The 14,017-nt window shown below is 42.5% G+C and overlaps 1 protein-coding gene across 1 annotated transcript in view; it reads right to left on the minus strand.

The window, feature by feature from the left end:
* MGST2 (microsomal glutathione S-transferase 2) overlaps positions 1-6,493 on the minus strand; it is a 10,380-nt gene extending 3,887 nt beyond the window's left edge. Inside the window, exons 1-3 of the mRNA XM_010082263.1 lie at positions 6,439-6,493; positions 1,337-1,436; positions 88-158 (exon numbers count right to left, since the gene is read on the minus strand). Coding sequence (XP_010080565.1) covers positions 88-158; positions 1,337-1,436; positions 6,439-6,493 — 226 coding nt within the window. The remainder of the gene's footprint in view (positions 1-87; positions 159-1,336; positions 1,437-6,438) is intronic.
* Between the last annotated feature and the right edge of the window lie 7,524 nt (positions 6,494-14,017).

Below are 14,017 nucleotides of genomic sequence, written 5' to 3' on the forward strand. Positions count from 1 at the left end.
ACAGTCATTTACCTCCTGATAAAACTACAGTGTTTTAAAAACTTACGTAAAACTTCTGAGTCCAAGATAAAAATGAAAAGTGTTTACCTTGATTAAAAAACCATCCTGCAGTCCAGAGGACAGTAAGGAATATTGGGTAAAACTCCACACAGTTTTGTCTGCAGAATAAATTTGTAAGAACATTAGTCTGGAAAGGAAGATAACTATAGGTGGGATTTTGGAGGAGAATCAGCTTTGGGCTCATTTTGTTGCCACTAAAGTTAATGCTGTTCAATCCAGTGGGAGCACAGTCAAGCTAGCATTAGGCGCTCTTAAATTAAAATTCTCTTCTTCATAATCTCAAATACAGACTATTACAAGTATTTTCCTGGTATTTAAATTTAGACAAGGATCTGGAACCTACTACATGGAAATAAATAGGACAAATAATCCTAAACCAAGTGCCTGTGCAGCAGAGAGAGGCAGAAATTCCAGCATGTGAATGTGATGTTAATCACTTATTTCCATAGTCTGTAAGTCTGCAAGTTTTGTGGGTCAGCATTCCTGGGACTGCAAGAGGAAGCACAGAGCTATGCATAGGCAGCTTGGATTGCTCTGCTGAGGCCAGCTGCCTTTATGAAGTGTTGTCAGGCACAGACAGCGATAGATATGTTGAGGACCATAACATCTTTATTTGTGTACATCATCAGTCTTCCCACCAGTATTTTGTTGAGATATCTTTTCTTGGTTGTTCTGAATTAATTTATTTTTAATGAATTAGGCAACCTTCTATATCAAATCTGTTATCTAATATGCTACCTGATATATGCTATGTCTCGCTATTGTTATCCACTGCAGCTACAGTTGCAGCAGATGGGATTGTTTGAGAAAATAGAAGTAGTTTTGCATAGGGTCATCAGCTCATCACAAACTGAAGCCTGTTAGGAAAACTGTCTCCTTAAACAGGCTGTCCACTGGGAAGACAGATTTTCTCTACTCTTGTCTTCCACATGTTTAGTGTTAGCCACGATCCAAGAACTGACAGCACAGCTTGCTAAATCCAGAACATCTGAATTCTCTAAGATACAGTTACAGCTCTCAGCCTGTACTTGAGTTTGGGTAATCCTATTGCCTAGTTTGATCAGAGTTTGAGCAGTGACTTTTAAATGAATTGAACTTATCCTGTTATCATTTTAAAAAAATAGCTAAACCATTTGAAAAGCAATCTGTTCATAATTTTTCTTTTGTTTGAGCAAAGGATGTGAAGAAAAAGGTAATGTTTTAAGATAATGTTTTTGCTTCTCTTCTGGACCAAATTGTTATTCATTGCCACCATTGTAATGATCTCTGGACTTACTGTGCACGAAATGTTCTATCAAATTCTGGAGCTCCGGTGACAGCTGGGGGCATGATCTTGTGCTTCATTCGTGATTTCCCCACCAGCCAAGCAAAATGCCCTGTAAGCAAAAATAAGGGCTCACGAATTAGAGTTCCTCAGCTCAGTTAAGTCCCCTACATGTCAGTAATTTTTTAAACTGAGATCGTTGTTCTTCAGCTCTTTCCATTTTGTGTGATGGAAAGAGACCAATATTAGATGAACTAGTTTTTCCCTGCAAAAGTTTAGATCTAATCTTCAAGAGTGACCTACTCATGAGGAAGGGTGAAAACTGCTATTTCAGAAGTATATTAGTTCTATTTTTGCATTTGCTACCGTAGCTCTGGCTTAAATATCCTTCTGTCTCCTCTGAATCCTGGAAATGCAGAGTCTGGGAGCAGTCTAGTCACACTACAACGGCAGCATGCTGCCTTAGCAGTACCTCAGTAACCAAGTTGCCCCGATGGTGCTCACTTCCCTGCTTGTTTGAATAGCTTATGGTCACTTTGTTTTAGTGACATTAAGAGCTATGATGCTTTAGAGTATGGGGCAGAGTTACAATCTTTGGAAACAAAAATCTGGTAGCCACCTTTTGAGAGTTATTTAGCTGTGCCTTATAACACATGCTTTTTCATCTGCTGTTATTGCCTCAGACTCTTCAAATTCTGTAGGTTGGAAAGAGCAGAGAGCTGCACCTGGGGAGGCTGTAGCCTGTTCCCTGCTCTCCACCTCATCTGCTGGAGAGCTCTGAGAGCTGTCTGTTGGAGGGCCTGTGCTGTTCCCACATCCACTGATTGGAGCTGATAGTACTTACCTGCCTTGTAAAAAGCATTTTTTAGCACTGATGCAGTGCCATGAAAAAGAGATTACTTACTATAAAGTGACTAAGTATAAGTTACCAAAAAACCCCAAACAAATCAAACACTATCTCTGCACTTCTGACCTGAATTTCTAGGATCACTTCTGATGTGTATCTGTTATACCTAATTTTACCAGTGTCCTCCTTGCAGAAGTCTCCCTTTAAAATTTTAACAGATGCTCACGAGGACAAAAGGCACTACACAGCACTTTTCTTTATGCAGCAGAGCTATGGGGCATCACCCTATTTGACTTTAAAACTCTCTGGGTACCTAGAGTTATGTTTCTGGCCGTGTCATAGCCACTCTGTATGAGAAGCTCATTATGTACCTTTTGCCTAAACTTTGCCTGGATCCAGACACTATGCACCCACCTGAGTTCACTAAAAAGACTTGTCTAACAGGCAAGCCCGTTCTGCCCCTGGCTTCTGTCCTCCCCTCTGGGAGCAGTGGCATTAAAATACAGATAGAGGTATTAGTGGTGCTGACCTGTGCACCTCTTATGTCTTAGCCTTGTGGCCAGAGCCTTTTCCCAAAAAGGCATTTTCCCATCTGTCTTCTCCCCATGTAAGTAATTACAGGCTGTGTTCAAGTGATCTCTTAACCTTTCTCTCCAGAGACTAGTCAGAGGATCTCAGATTGCCTCTGTAAGGCAAGTTTACAGGACCTTTCATTGTATTTGCATCCAGTAAGACCTTCTCCGTTCCCACCCAACCATCTCTTGTTATGCCTAGTGATTCGTCCGTTATTTGCCACCTGGCAGCCCTTTCAGAAGGGAAGACTGGTAGTGGGGAGTGTTCAGGAAACATGCTTCAGGGAGACTGAAACTCACAGAAGCACAAGAATTATTTTTGAGAAATATTTTCCTGGAAAACTTAAAAGTTGCTTTTTGGCTTCTGTTGCCCTCAAAATTATATTTTTTTTTTCCCCTTTTTTTTCCCCTGACAAATGTTGCACACAGGTAAATCCTGCCTGGCTTATCAGTCAGAAGTGGTAGGTGAACTTTTAGTGTTCTGTGGCAATGGCATTCTCAGCCAGCAATGCATTCCTCATTTTCTGACCGCACGGAGCCATTCAATGCTTACAACCAGTCTGGGACCAATTTTTTTCTACTGAGGAACTAAGGCAAGCTCATTGCATCCGAGTTGGTTGGGAAAAAAAAGCCTTGAACAGATGCTGGATAACATAAACTTACTGGGAGAAATAAGAAGGTTAAGGCACTGTAGGGGCCAAATTGTTCTTGTTTGTTCAGTGCAATTAACCCGAGCGAATTGTCAAGGCCATGGTATAACCCTGCCTCAGCTGTACCGCGGTTTGCCCTTGGTGTTGCTTGGTCAGCAAGGCTCTAGTCTGAGGGGCAGAGATTTGCACATGGGAGGCTCTGGTTGACTGTACACAGAAATAGGTTTGCAATCGGTTTGTGATAATAAAGCTGACCATTGTAAAATCTGCTTCTTAAGTGGCTTCCACTGTGATCAATGGGAACTTTGATAAAATGGGCTTTTATGTGCCAATGAAAACCAAGCTGTGGGACTGTCTTAAGAGGAGAACTAGAGCCATGTCTGTCACCTTAAAAGAAAAGGGGAACCTGGTGTGCAGAACAAGGCAGGTGCCAACCAGGGACTTGAAAAGAGCTCAGGAGGGGAATAATTACTGTATTTTTTGGTAACTATAGGGCTTGCCTTTTAGTTCCTTTCTGGTGAATGGAAAGTAGCAATGTAACTCCAAATTTAAGTTTTGTGATTATGGTTCAACAAGGGCTAAAGTAAATAATAAAGCAATGGGAGAGCTTCTCTGCCCCCCCTCCTGGAGGTGCTGTCGTGAGGGCTCCAGAAGGCATTCCAGCAGGAGTAGCCTTTTCTTCCCCCTGTATGAAGTTGTTGAATTCTAACAGGCTAAATTACATGACTGAGGTAGTTACAAAGTGTGCTTGACTTGCCTTTGTTTGCCTTTTTTTGCTTTCATCTTCAGGTGGCATTTATGGTTACTGAGTTAATATCTTTACTCTGAAAATATAGGACAAAGCAGGCTTTCAAGGAACATTACTCTCTAACATTTTATATGTGTTAAAAAGCCTGTAGAGAAGCTGATAGCTGTATTGCAGTGTATGATAGTGCATGGTAATTTGCGTGGCCTAACCTAACAACCTTAAGAAAAAAATCAAATACTTCTTAATAATGTCTTGCTGGATCCTGGAATTATTAAGAGTGATTTTAAAACGTGCTAGTTAAGAGAGATGCTTCAAAATAGAGGAGTAGTGGGACTCCTCTCCTGCTTGTTCTCTCCTGTATCAATGTCTGGGATTCATGCTGTCCTTTGGCTGGATTCCTTTGTTTTCCCATCATTCTACAAAACACTAATCACTCAAGCAAATCTTAGCTGCTTAAAACTGGATTCACGACTGGAAACCACTTCCTGCATTGTTTCTCTTCTTTCTTTCTACCCTAGAGCATTTCTTGCACAGCTTAATCTTTGTCTGACCTGATTCTTTGAATAACTCGTGGTTTTGAGACACTAACTCTTGTACCTCTAATGATTGCTAAGTGAAACCTGACTTCCAGCGCTGCTTCAGGGCAGTCGTATTGCCCATTAGCACCTTCCTAACTCAGGACCCGAGGCTCGCAGAATAAACAGAAGAGCCAAGAGGGCACCACCGCTTTGTTGTGTGTATCTTGTTCACAGCCATCAGTCGCACGCTGAGCCACTCCCCTTCCATGAACTGGCTATCACCCATGCTTACAGTGCCAGTTTCACAACATTCATCTGAACTCCCATAAATTCATCTGCATTGGTTTACCCATGCTAGAAAGCATACTGAAATTAAGCCAAGCTGTGATGATTTAAATCAGATCAGCAGAGCAAATTCTTACACAGAGTTCTCTTTGGGCTTGATGTCAGACTGCCAGGGTAAATGAAAACCCAGAGTATCTTGTCTTTTCTGTGATTTTAACTAAGATGAACTGGTGTGGACTAACCATCACAAGAAAGAACACGTTTTTTTCCCTCCCTTTCCAGTTTCAGTATCTGTACAATTCCTTGAGTTATCAAACGGCAGAACTTTTCCAGATAATGCATGTTTGTTTGTTTTTATACCTTCACATTTTTACATTAAAAATCAAGGCAGCCAAGTTGAACTTTCACAGAAGTTGATGGTAAACATTGCCACCAGATAGAAATGTTCTGTGAAGATCAGAAGGGTATGTTGTAGCTGATCTGATGACAGAAAAAGAGAATGTAAATTTTAGGTGCTTTTTAGTTGCCTTCTGTTGTGTTGGGCTTTTTTTAACTTGGAAGGGTCACATTCTCAAGCTTTTTTTTTTTGTGCCAGATACGAATGTTATTTCAGTAGCTGAGGCTTTGAGAAAAAATAAACAGTCATGCCACATAGATAGGTTGCTAGATAAGTTGACAGTGCTATACATATGTGAAAAAAGGCAAAGTAATTATTTTAAACTTGCTTTTAGTCTCATCCTCTTATAGCACAAATGCATTCAAAATGTATGTTGTTTCCTGGTGTAAATACAACTGTATGAATCAGCACATCTCAAAGAAAATAATGACGGGCATTAAAAATGCTACCGCAGTTTTTGACGGATAGGCAACAAAAAGAGCATCTCACACTTGCCCACTTCTTTCCCTCGTCCTTGATTCTCAAAAGCATATCAGCATAGGATAAAATAAATCCATTTAGATCTTAACTGTAATGATGAGGACATAATATGGAAAATCTGATTATATTGTTGCCTGACGTAAATGTTTGCTTTCTTCTTTCATTTCAGATACTTAGTATATATCTCTATTTCAGGGAACAGTTTTTATAGGACTTTCAATCCAGCATTGGTGTATTTGATTTTACAAATTTACTCTCACTTTTGAGGTTTTCAATTGTATAGGTGCCTAAATAAGAATTGAAACCAAGACACAATGTGGCTTTGGGGTAACTTTACAGCTAGTTACAAGCTCTCACAGTAGTACGATTCCAAAAAGCCAGCAAACAAAATAGAATTGAGAACAAATTGGTTTCTCCCACAGGGAAAAGTAATCTGCCCCACTGAGCCAACTGCCTCTCAGACTAGAGAGGGTAAACAGTGCTCTGGTGAGAAAAATCTTAGGAGTTCTCAGAAATTAAAGTTACTGAACAGACAGCTTATCATAAAATAATTTGCAGTACTTCAGAACCAGTGGAAACCTCCCCAAGCCCCAGCCACGCAACCCCACAGATCTTACATTGCTGGAAGGCGGAAAGAAGAGAGACAGCCGCAAGCAAAATTAAATCAGCCATGTTCTCAGCAGCTTCCGTGTGCGAGCAGGATGTGTGTACAGGGCAGAGAGCTTGAGTGAGCAATAAGGAAAAACAACAGGTGGGAGAATTATAGTGCTTTTCAGCATTGCAACAAAGGTCTGCCTTAGAAGCAAAACAGCCTGACTTTTTAAAACAAGAGTGCAAAATTATGGCCATTTTTCATTCCTGAAAAAGTTCAAATACAGTCAGCCAGCTCTGCCTGCGTGAAAGCAGCGAGAGAACAAAACCAGCCTTTCCTGCCTCTGTGGATTCAGCTGTTCTTTTATGTCTTACATTTCAGTTGCAATCTCTTTGGGGCAAAAATGTTTTGTTCTATGTTTGTACGGGGTCTAGCATGGTGAGGTCTGCATCCATCACTAGCAGCGCCACTCTAAAGCAGCAGGTGCAGGAGCTGCAAGGGGGGGAGCAGAGCTTTTTACTGTCCCTACGCTTGATTTATGGGTTTTGCCAAACGTGTACAACTTAGGCTCTTACAGATGACAGGACAGCCGCTTACAAGTAGCCAGCATGCAGAAAGGAATTGTTCAGGATAGTTCAATGGGTAAAACAGCTGACAAAGAAAGAAATATCTCCCCTCATTTTACTGCCTGGAGAACACTTCCTATGGCTTATGCCTAGTCCTAAAACTGGAGAGGTTCTCTCAAGGAATGTTTTTTCATCAGCTCACCCTACCTGACAGGAGGCCTAATGTCGTTAGCCTTTATGATCCCATTAGACCACTGGAACAAAACTGGTGTAATGTTTATTGTGACTCCGGGATTATCTATCCACTTTGTCTCCAACCCATCACAGGGGGGTATTTCATTGACTTCAGTCAAATTTCCTAATTTTCAAAGCTCATGTAAAAAGGACTTAAGTCAGTTATTTTACCTTGCCAAATCTTAAGCTGTTGTTTTTTGGGTATTAATTTAGTAAATTGTTCTTTCTAAAGATTTGAAGAGTATATATACTGTAAAAACAGTAGTTGGAGATTTGTGCTTAGTTGCTCTTTAATTGCTGATTTATGCACTTTAATTAGAGTTCTTGTTGTAGTATGGGGTTGGCTTTCTGACCACACAGTTTCCCTATTTTTTTAGGGGCTGGGTCACAAGTGTTCAGAGCATTGTCACCCTGCTGACAAGGGAAGTGAAGGAAAGTTCTGACAGAGCCAGTCATTGAAAAGTTTGCAAGATCATTTTGAAAAGTTAAAACCGTGGTGGGTAAACACTTTAAAGCCCACTGACATTGAGTTCATGGGGTTTTTTCTGACTTTGTTCAAATAATGTGAATTTCAAAATGGCAATCGTCGTGCAAAATCCAGCAAAGATTGACTTAAAAGTGGGCAGGAATACGGTCTAGGGCAGGAGATTAAGTCCACAGAAATATTATAATTTACATGGTCGTCATGGCTGAGCTAGAGTCTGCTTAAGACCATGTTCACTTTCCACTGGCAGAAAGTTTGTAGTTGCCTTTAGATTTATATTGCTTTTAGTCATATGTAGTCCACAGGCACTTGATCTAGCGTTATGCTTCCTCCCCGTGGAACCCAGAATAGAATGTCTGATCATACACAAAACAAGGTTGGGTTTATTGATGATTGTGGGTGTGCAGTAGTACCTCACGTGCCCAGAGCTTTTATGATGTGTATAAGCCCCAATATATAAGCAGATGCCAGGATCAACTGAGAGATTTCTCCAGGTATGTCAGGACATTTTGACAGCTTGTCTGTGACCAATTTCTCAGCTTGCTCCTGGTGAATGTAATTTCATTTTGCATTTCCTTCACTTGTATGTATTTCATGTGTGCTTTGCTTATCTGTGCTGTTGTAAATTCATGCATTTTCTGCAGCTGCCCAAAGCTGTCTCCAAAGCAAGCACAGAGGCTCTGAGCAGTGAAATGTAATGTGAAGTCAGAGATACTGGTGCTACCTTACCAGACTTAGGTCTTTTCCATTTGGAAACATTTATTCCTGCACCATACTTCTTGTGTGTACTCTACAGGGAAAACAAGTTGCTCTAAACCTAATTGACAGCAGCTAAAACTGAGGCATTGGGTAGGGAGGGGCCTTGCTAGTTTCATGCAGCAGCTGTGTATGAGAGCTGGGAGCCTGCGTAGCCCCAGGATTTAAGGCATATTAGTGGTCCTGCATCTGGCTGACCTGTGTGTCCCTGGCAGACCTTCCCAAAGAGTCTGTCTCTTCTGCCTGTAGAGGAGCCCCTGTTGACTAGCAGTGAAGGCAAATCCCATCAGGGTGGCAGAACTGCTGTCCTGAGAGCAGATGGTTGGGGTAGTGAGACCAAAACCATTTTAAGCACGAAACTAGACTGATCAAATAAACTCTTTTAATAGCGTTACACTGTCAAAGCTGCTCAATTTTTGTCTCTGGAAGAGCTGAAAAGAGCTTTGCCAAGGGCAGCATTCAGTCTGTGCTGGGGTGTAACTTCTTAAAAGACCAGTCACAAGTGGCAGTGCAGCAGCTTTTATTTTTAAACACCTTCTAGGAGACAGGCTCTGAAGAACAAAGAGGTTCCTCTGGCTGGAAGGGAAAATGTATCTGAACTCTCATATATTTCACTGGAAACGTTTATAGGGTAAATCAAGATTATTACCATGTATGAGGCTAGCTCATGTATCAAAAGCAGTTTAGCTACAGCAGTGCAGTAGTGAGCTTTGTGTTTTATTAATTTGCTCTGCTTTTCAAGAATATATTACAGAGAACATGGGCCTGCCTGGCACTGGGTCATACTCGGGCTTTAAATCTATCAGAACTATGAAACAGGTGCAAGAGGAAGAAAATAAGTTTATTCCTTCAAATGTTCCTATTTCTACCTCCTAAATACCAGTTGTAGCCCATGCCTGCTGTTGTTTTGTATGTACTTCGCATGGGATCTTAGATGAAGGATGAACAGTCCATTTTATCCAGTTCATTTTAAGGTCTGGTTGTTCAGAATCCCCTGCTTTGTAGCAGTGTTGCCAAATGATAAAAGAGATCCTCATTTTCCCTCCCATCCTCTGGACACTGGTGGAATGAGATCAGACTATTCTTTATGGTGGTGGCAGAGCAGATTTAAAAGGATTGGATGGAGTAGTAGCCAGAGGTTCGGATTCTTCCCTGATCTGCACTTTCTGCAGCCTTATGTCACCTCCATCAATATTGGATATAAGTCAGGAAAGAATTGGTTCATGGTGTTCTCATCTGGGTGTACAAAAGATTGATGTGATTTAACTCCCATCAGTGTTAATGTGAGTTGCTATGTGCACATGAATTCCCACATGCCCACAGGCCTCTTGGATTTCCTTATGGCCTTTAGGCATCATTACACTTTTTTACTGTGGGCATTGCAAGAACATATCCAGGATGCAATTCTGGATTGCAATAGAGCATCGTATATTTTACATATCTTTACAAAACATGAACTGTGTCAATCTTGCATTATATCCCATTGTAATCATAGCACGCTTTCAAAGTGGCAGCAAAAAGAGGTGTCTAGATTATTATAAGAAGTACCTTTGTGTAATTACAGTGTGGGGTTGTTTTTTTGTTAAAATTATGCTTTTCTGTTGAAAACCATGTTTTTTTTCTTAAAATGTTTTCACCTATTCTCGACTCTGAGGAGCTCGGAAGTGCAATGGTTTGGGAGAGATTATGAGAGCCTGTTCAGGAAAATGGTGCATACATGAGCATATCTGCACTGCAGTGTAAAAAAGCTGTGTGCATATGGTGATCAGGGAATACCTGGCTGAATATTCCTCACCTCCCGTGTCTCAGACCTCTTCTTCCTCCTAACCTGAGTGTTTCTGGAACAAGAGGTAAATCTCCGGAGAAGAGGTACAGCCTAATACAAGAAGGGAATTCTGCAAACCCTGCTTCTCCCATTCAGCAGAAGAGGAGGAAATGTGGTATATAAAGCTAATTCCCATTCTTTCCTTTTACTTTCCTTGTGAGAGGTTTAATGTGTGCTGCAAAAGCTACCAGCTTGGACATGGAATGTGGTGGGTCTTGCAGTCACACTGTGTTTGAGGAGAGAATCACTTTCTTTTTTAGGGCATATGATTTTGCCCGAAGATGAGAAGCAACTCTCCTAGATCCTTCAGCCCAAGGAAATCAGCGTGGCTTACATGCCGCACCTCACTCACGGCTAAAGCCACTGTGGACCAATAAGATGGTCTTGCCTGACTGCCTGTATAATGCAAATTGGCAACATTTCAGCAATGAATAACAACTTATTAATAAGTGATGGGAGCTGGGAGACAGTGGTGCTTCCAGACCTTAGAATACTTCCTGTATCACACAGTCCCGCTGCCTCTGGGTGCGGTATCTCCGGTTTGCAGCAGGTAGTCTTGGGAGAACTGAAGGCTGGTCTGCGAGATGCAGATCCTACATGACTTATGTCTGGATCAAAAGGAGGTTTAAAGATTTTCCTGTTGCTATTGACCAACTGGGAGGAGATCCCCAGGCCAGCGTGACTGCTCTGATATCTGGAATGCAGGGGATTAACGGATACTCAGCAAGAGATTTGAAGACGTGTTGGTTGTACATCTCTTGTCTCCCGTCACAACACCTAGAGGATTTGTGACAACGTAGCACTCGCTATTTTTTAACTTGCTAACCTTGGACAAAGAGCTATTTTAATTAGTGAACCACTTCAGCTGTAAGGAGTCTTTTCGTCCATACAGCAGGAAGTTTAATGTCATCTTTGCGGAAATCAGCTATGCTTAGGAGGTGGGAGGTGAATTGTACTCCTGCTCAGCCCTATCCGATGCCTTAAGGCAGATCTTCACATTTGCTCAGGTAGCTGTTGAGCCAGGGCCTCCAGCCTGTCCAGCCCTTCTGTGCAGCTTGCATTACAGACATTCACAACTGTGTGCCATTTGTTATTTATTGCCTGCATCTTCAACCTTTCAGGGACCGTGTTGGTAAATGTTGGCTCTCGGTGTCAGTGATACTTGCTTGACCCCAGCTACCAGGTGAATGTAGCAGCCTCCGTCACTGTCATAACTGAAAAACTGACAGTTTTACAAGGTGTCTGCTGCATTCAGCTGCTCCCAAATTTCTGTCAGAGGGGATGCCTGATTCCCTAGATTCACTTGAAAGTGTTGTGTGACTTGGCCATGCTAACAGAGGAGGTTAATGGCAGAGACAGGAACCAGAGCAGGTACCTGGCTGCTACCTTTGAGCTTTGAATTTGACACTCTGTACCCTCTTCCCATCTGGCAGATTGCAGAGCATGCAGAGACCACAACGCCAGCTCTCTCAAGAAAAATAACGTAAGCAGCTAATATTGTGAGTGCTGTATTTGCACAAGCATGATTTGAAAATTAAAAAAAAAGACCCAAACCTGGAGAGTATTTTCCTTCTACCATGCTCCTCCATCTCTCTCTCCAAGCCAGGGAAGCCCCAGTCAGTTCCAGCCCTTCCATGCTGCAGGGGGGCTTGATTCATTCCTAGGTCGGCTGCTCTGTCCTGGCTTGACTTCTGTCTGTCCCTCAGCTCCTTCCTGTGTCCCTCCCCAGGGCAATTGCCATTTTGTGTCTTGGTTTCCGCAGCCTCTCCTCACCCATTAGAAGCTCTGCTCCCATCCCTCTCGTGCTTGCTCACTCTGCCTGTGTCCACTGCCGCTCCATCCACTCTCCCTTGGTGGCGGCCTCTCAGCCTTCACGGTGGTTATATGCTAAAGCTGGGAGGCCTGGGAAGCTTTGTCTGCTCCCAGGCTGGGGAGGGGGTACCCCAGACGGAGTGTCTTGTTGCTTGGCAACATACTTCTCTCTCCTCCGACAGTCATTTCCCCTCACAGCGCCTGCTGATGCACACACAACAAATGAAAGCAATATTGCAGCAGCAGTTGCTCCTGTCGCTGTTTGCTTATTATTTATGGTTATTGCTGTGAGAGGATGTGTAAACATTTCTTCACATCCTTCCTTCGTCAAAGCAGGTATTTTTATATACTTTTGTGGTATGCCTGCATAGTTAACAAATGGTCACTGCATTTCAGTGCATGTGGCATGGAATCTTATCAGCATTTTCTAAAGTGGTTGCTAGTTCTGGATGTTTCTGTTTTTCAACCCCAGTTGAGATGTCCAAGGTTTTATACTCAGAAGCACAAAAATCCAATGTAAGGGAGTCCAGCTTAATCACCTCAAATTGTGGCACTCATTTTTAGGTACGCATACATTTAACAAATTCTGCTCTGAATCACTTTCTGTCCCTTTCAAAACAACATTAGGGCTAACGTTAAGATTTCAAAATGAAAACATTTCCATGAGCAGAGACAGAGCAGACAGGATTTTTCCTGATGTCTGAGTCTCCACCTTGTCTGTTTGTCCTTTCCTCCTCCACACTAACTCTCTAAAAGAGCACAGCAAGAAAGCCAGACCACATGTGTTTTGTGGTCTTACAATGAAAATCCTGCTGAGGCCTTTCCTTACTGGATAGACTTTTGTCACCCAGGACAGATCTGGAAAGCTTTGTTTGTGCTACTGGCCAGTTATGTGCTGCCGGACCTTCCACTGGGCCTTGATTTAGCTCTAGATAGGTTCCATTTGTTAGCACGGACTGACTCCTTAGCTTGTGACGAGATCTGTCAGGCAGGAGAGAACTTTGTTTTATATTGTAGTGGCTCTGCAGTGACACATGCATATGTACATCTGCCATTGCCCTCTGCTGGGGTATGCCAGAACTACTGGTGCGTGCCCTCCGCTATCTCAGCTGGAGGAACCCTTTTTCCTGAGCAGAAGCCTCTCCTTTACTTTAAGAAATTACCCCTTTGGAAACTAAGGCCGCCTGCGTGTAGCTAGCTGCCAAACAAGATAGGTGGCTTTACTCAGCAGGTGATTGTCACGCAGCATCTGCGCAACACGCAGCACAGGAGCTACCCCACAACAGGAATGTCCACCTCCCTGGGGGCCAAGCTGTGAGGACTGTTAAAGCCATCTCTGATGTACAGCCCAGTTAAAAAAAGATGGGGTTTTAAATTTTTTTTCTTATTCAGCTCTTCTTCTGACTGAGATGACTTTATAGTGGATATGCACATACAGGGTTGGTTTGCTAGTTTGCCACTATACTGTTTAGATTGGAGATTTCGTTATTGTTTGTGTGCTTCTGGTCTGTTGGAATTGAATGCAGCAATGGTTTCTGACTGCAGCTCTAAGGCATATTGCCTGATCTACATCTGCTCGCTTCATTCTGAGTAGAGGCAAATGAAAGTCTTAGTCTTAGCTCTTAGATGGTGACTCTGAACCCACTTTAAAAACCAGTTTTTGCATAGCTGCAGTTATTAAGGACAACCTTTTTGAAAGGGCTTTATGGAATGAAGACCGTTGAAAGGCTTTGAAATGAAGACTTTTATAGAAACAAAGGCCCGGTGCCAAGGTGCTGTAGCAGAGAGGTACACCTGCAAGGAGGGGGCAGCTTGCAATTCTGTGGGATTGTACCAGTAGAGAAGGAAGAGGACACTGTGGCCCAGCTGTTCTTCAGAGAAAGAAAACAAGGTCCAAATCAGGCTCACTTAGCCTACATGGGCTGGT

Source organism: Pterocles gutturalis, unplaced genomic scaffold (assembly GCF_000699245.1).
Source record: "Pterocles gutturalis isolate BGI_N339 unplaced genomic scaffold, ASM69924v1 scaffold21614, whole genome shotgun sequence".
Taxonomy (NCBI): Eukaryota; Metazoa; Chordata; class Aves; order Pterocliformes; family Pteroclidae; genus Pterocles; species Pterocles gutturalis.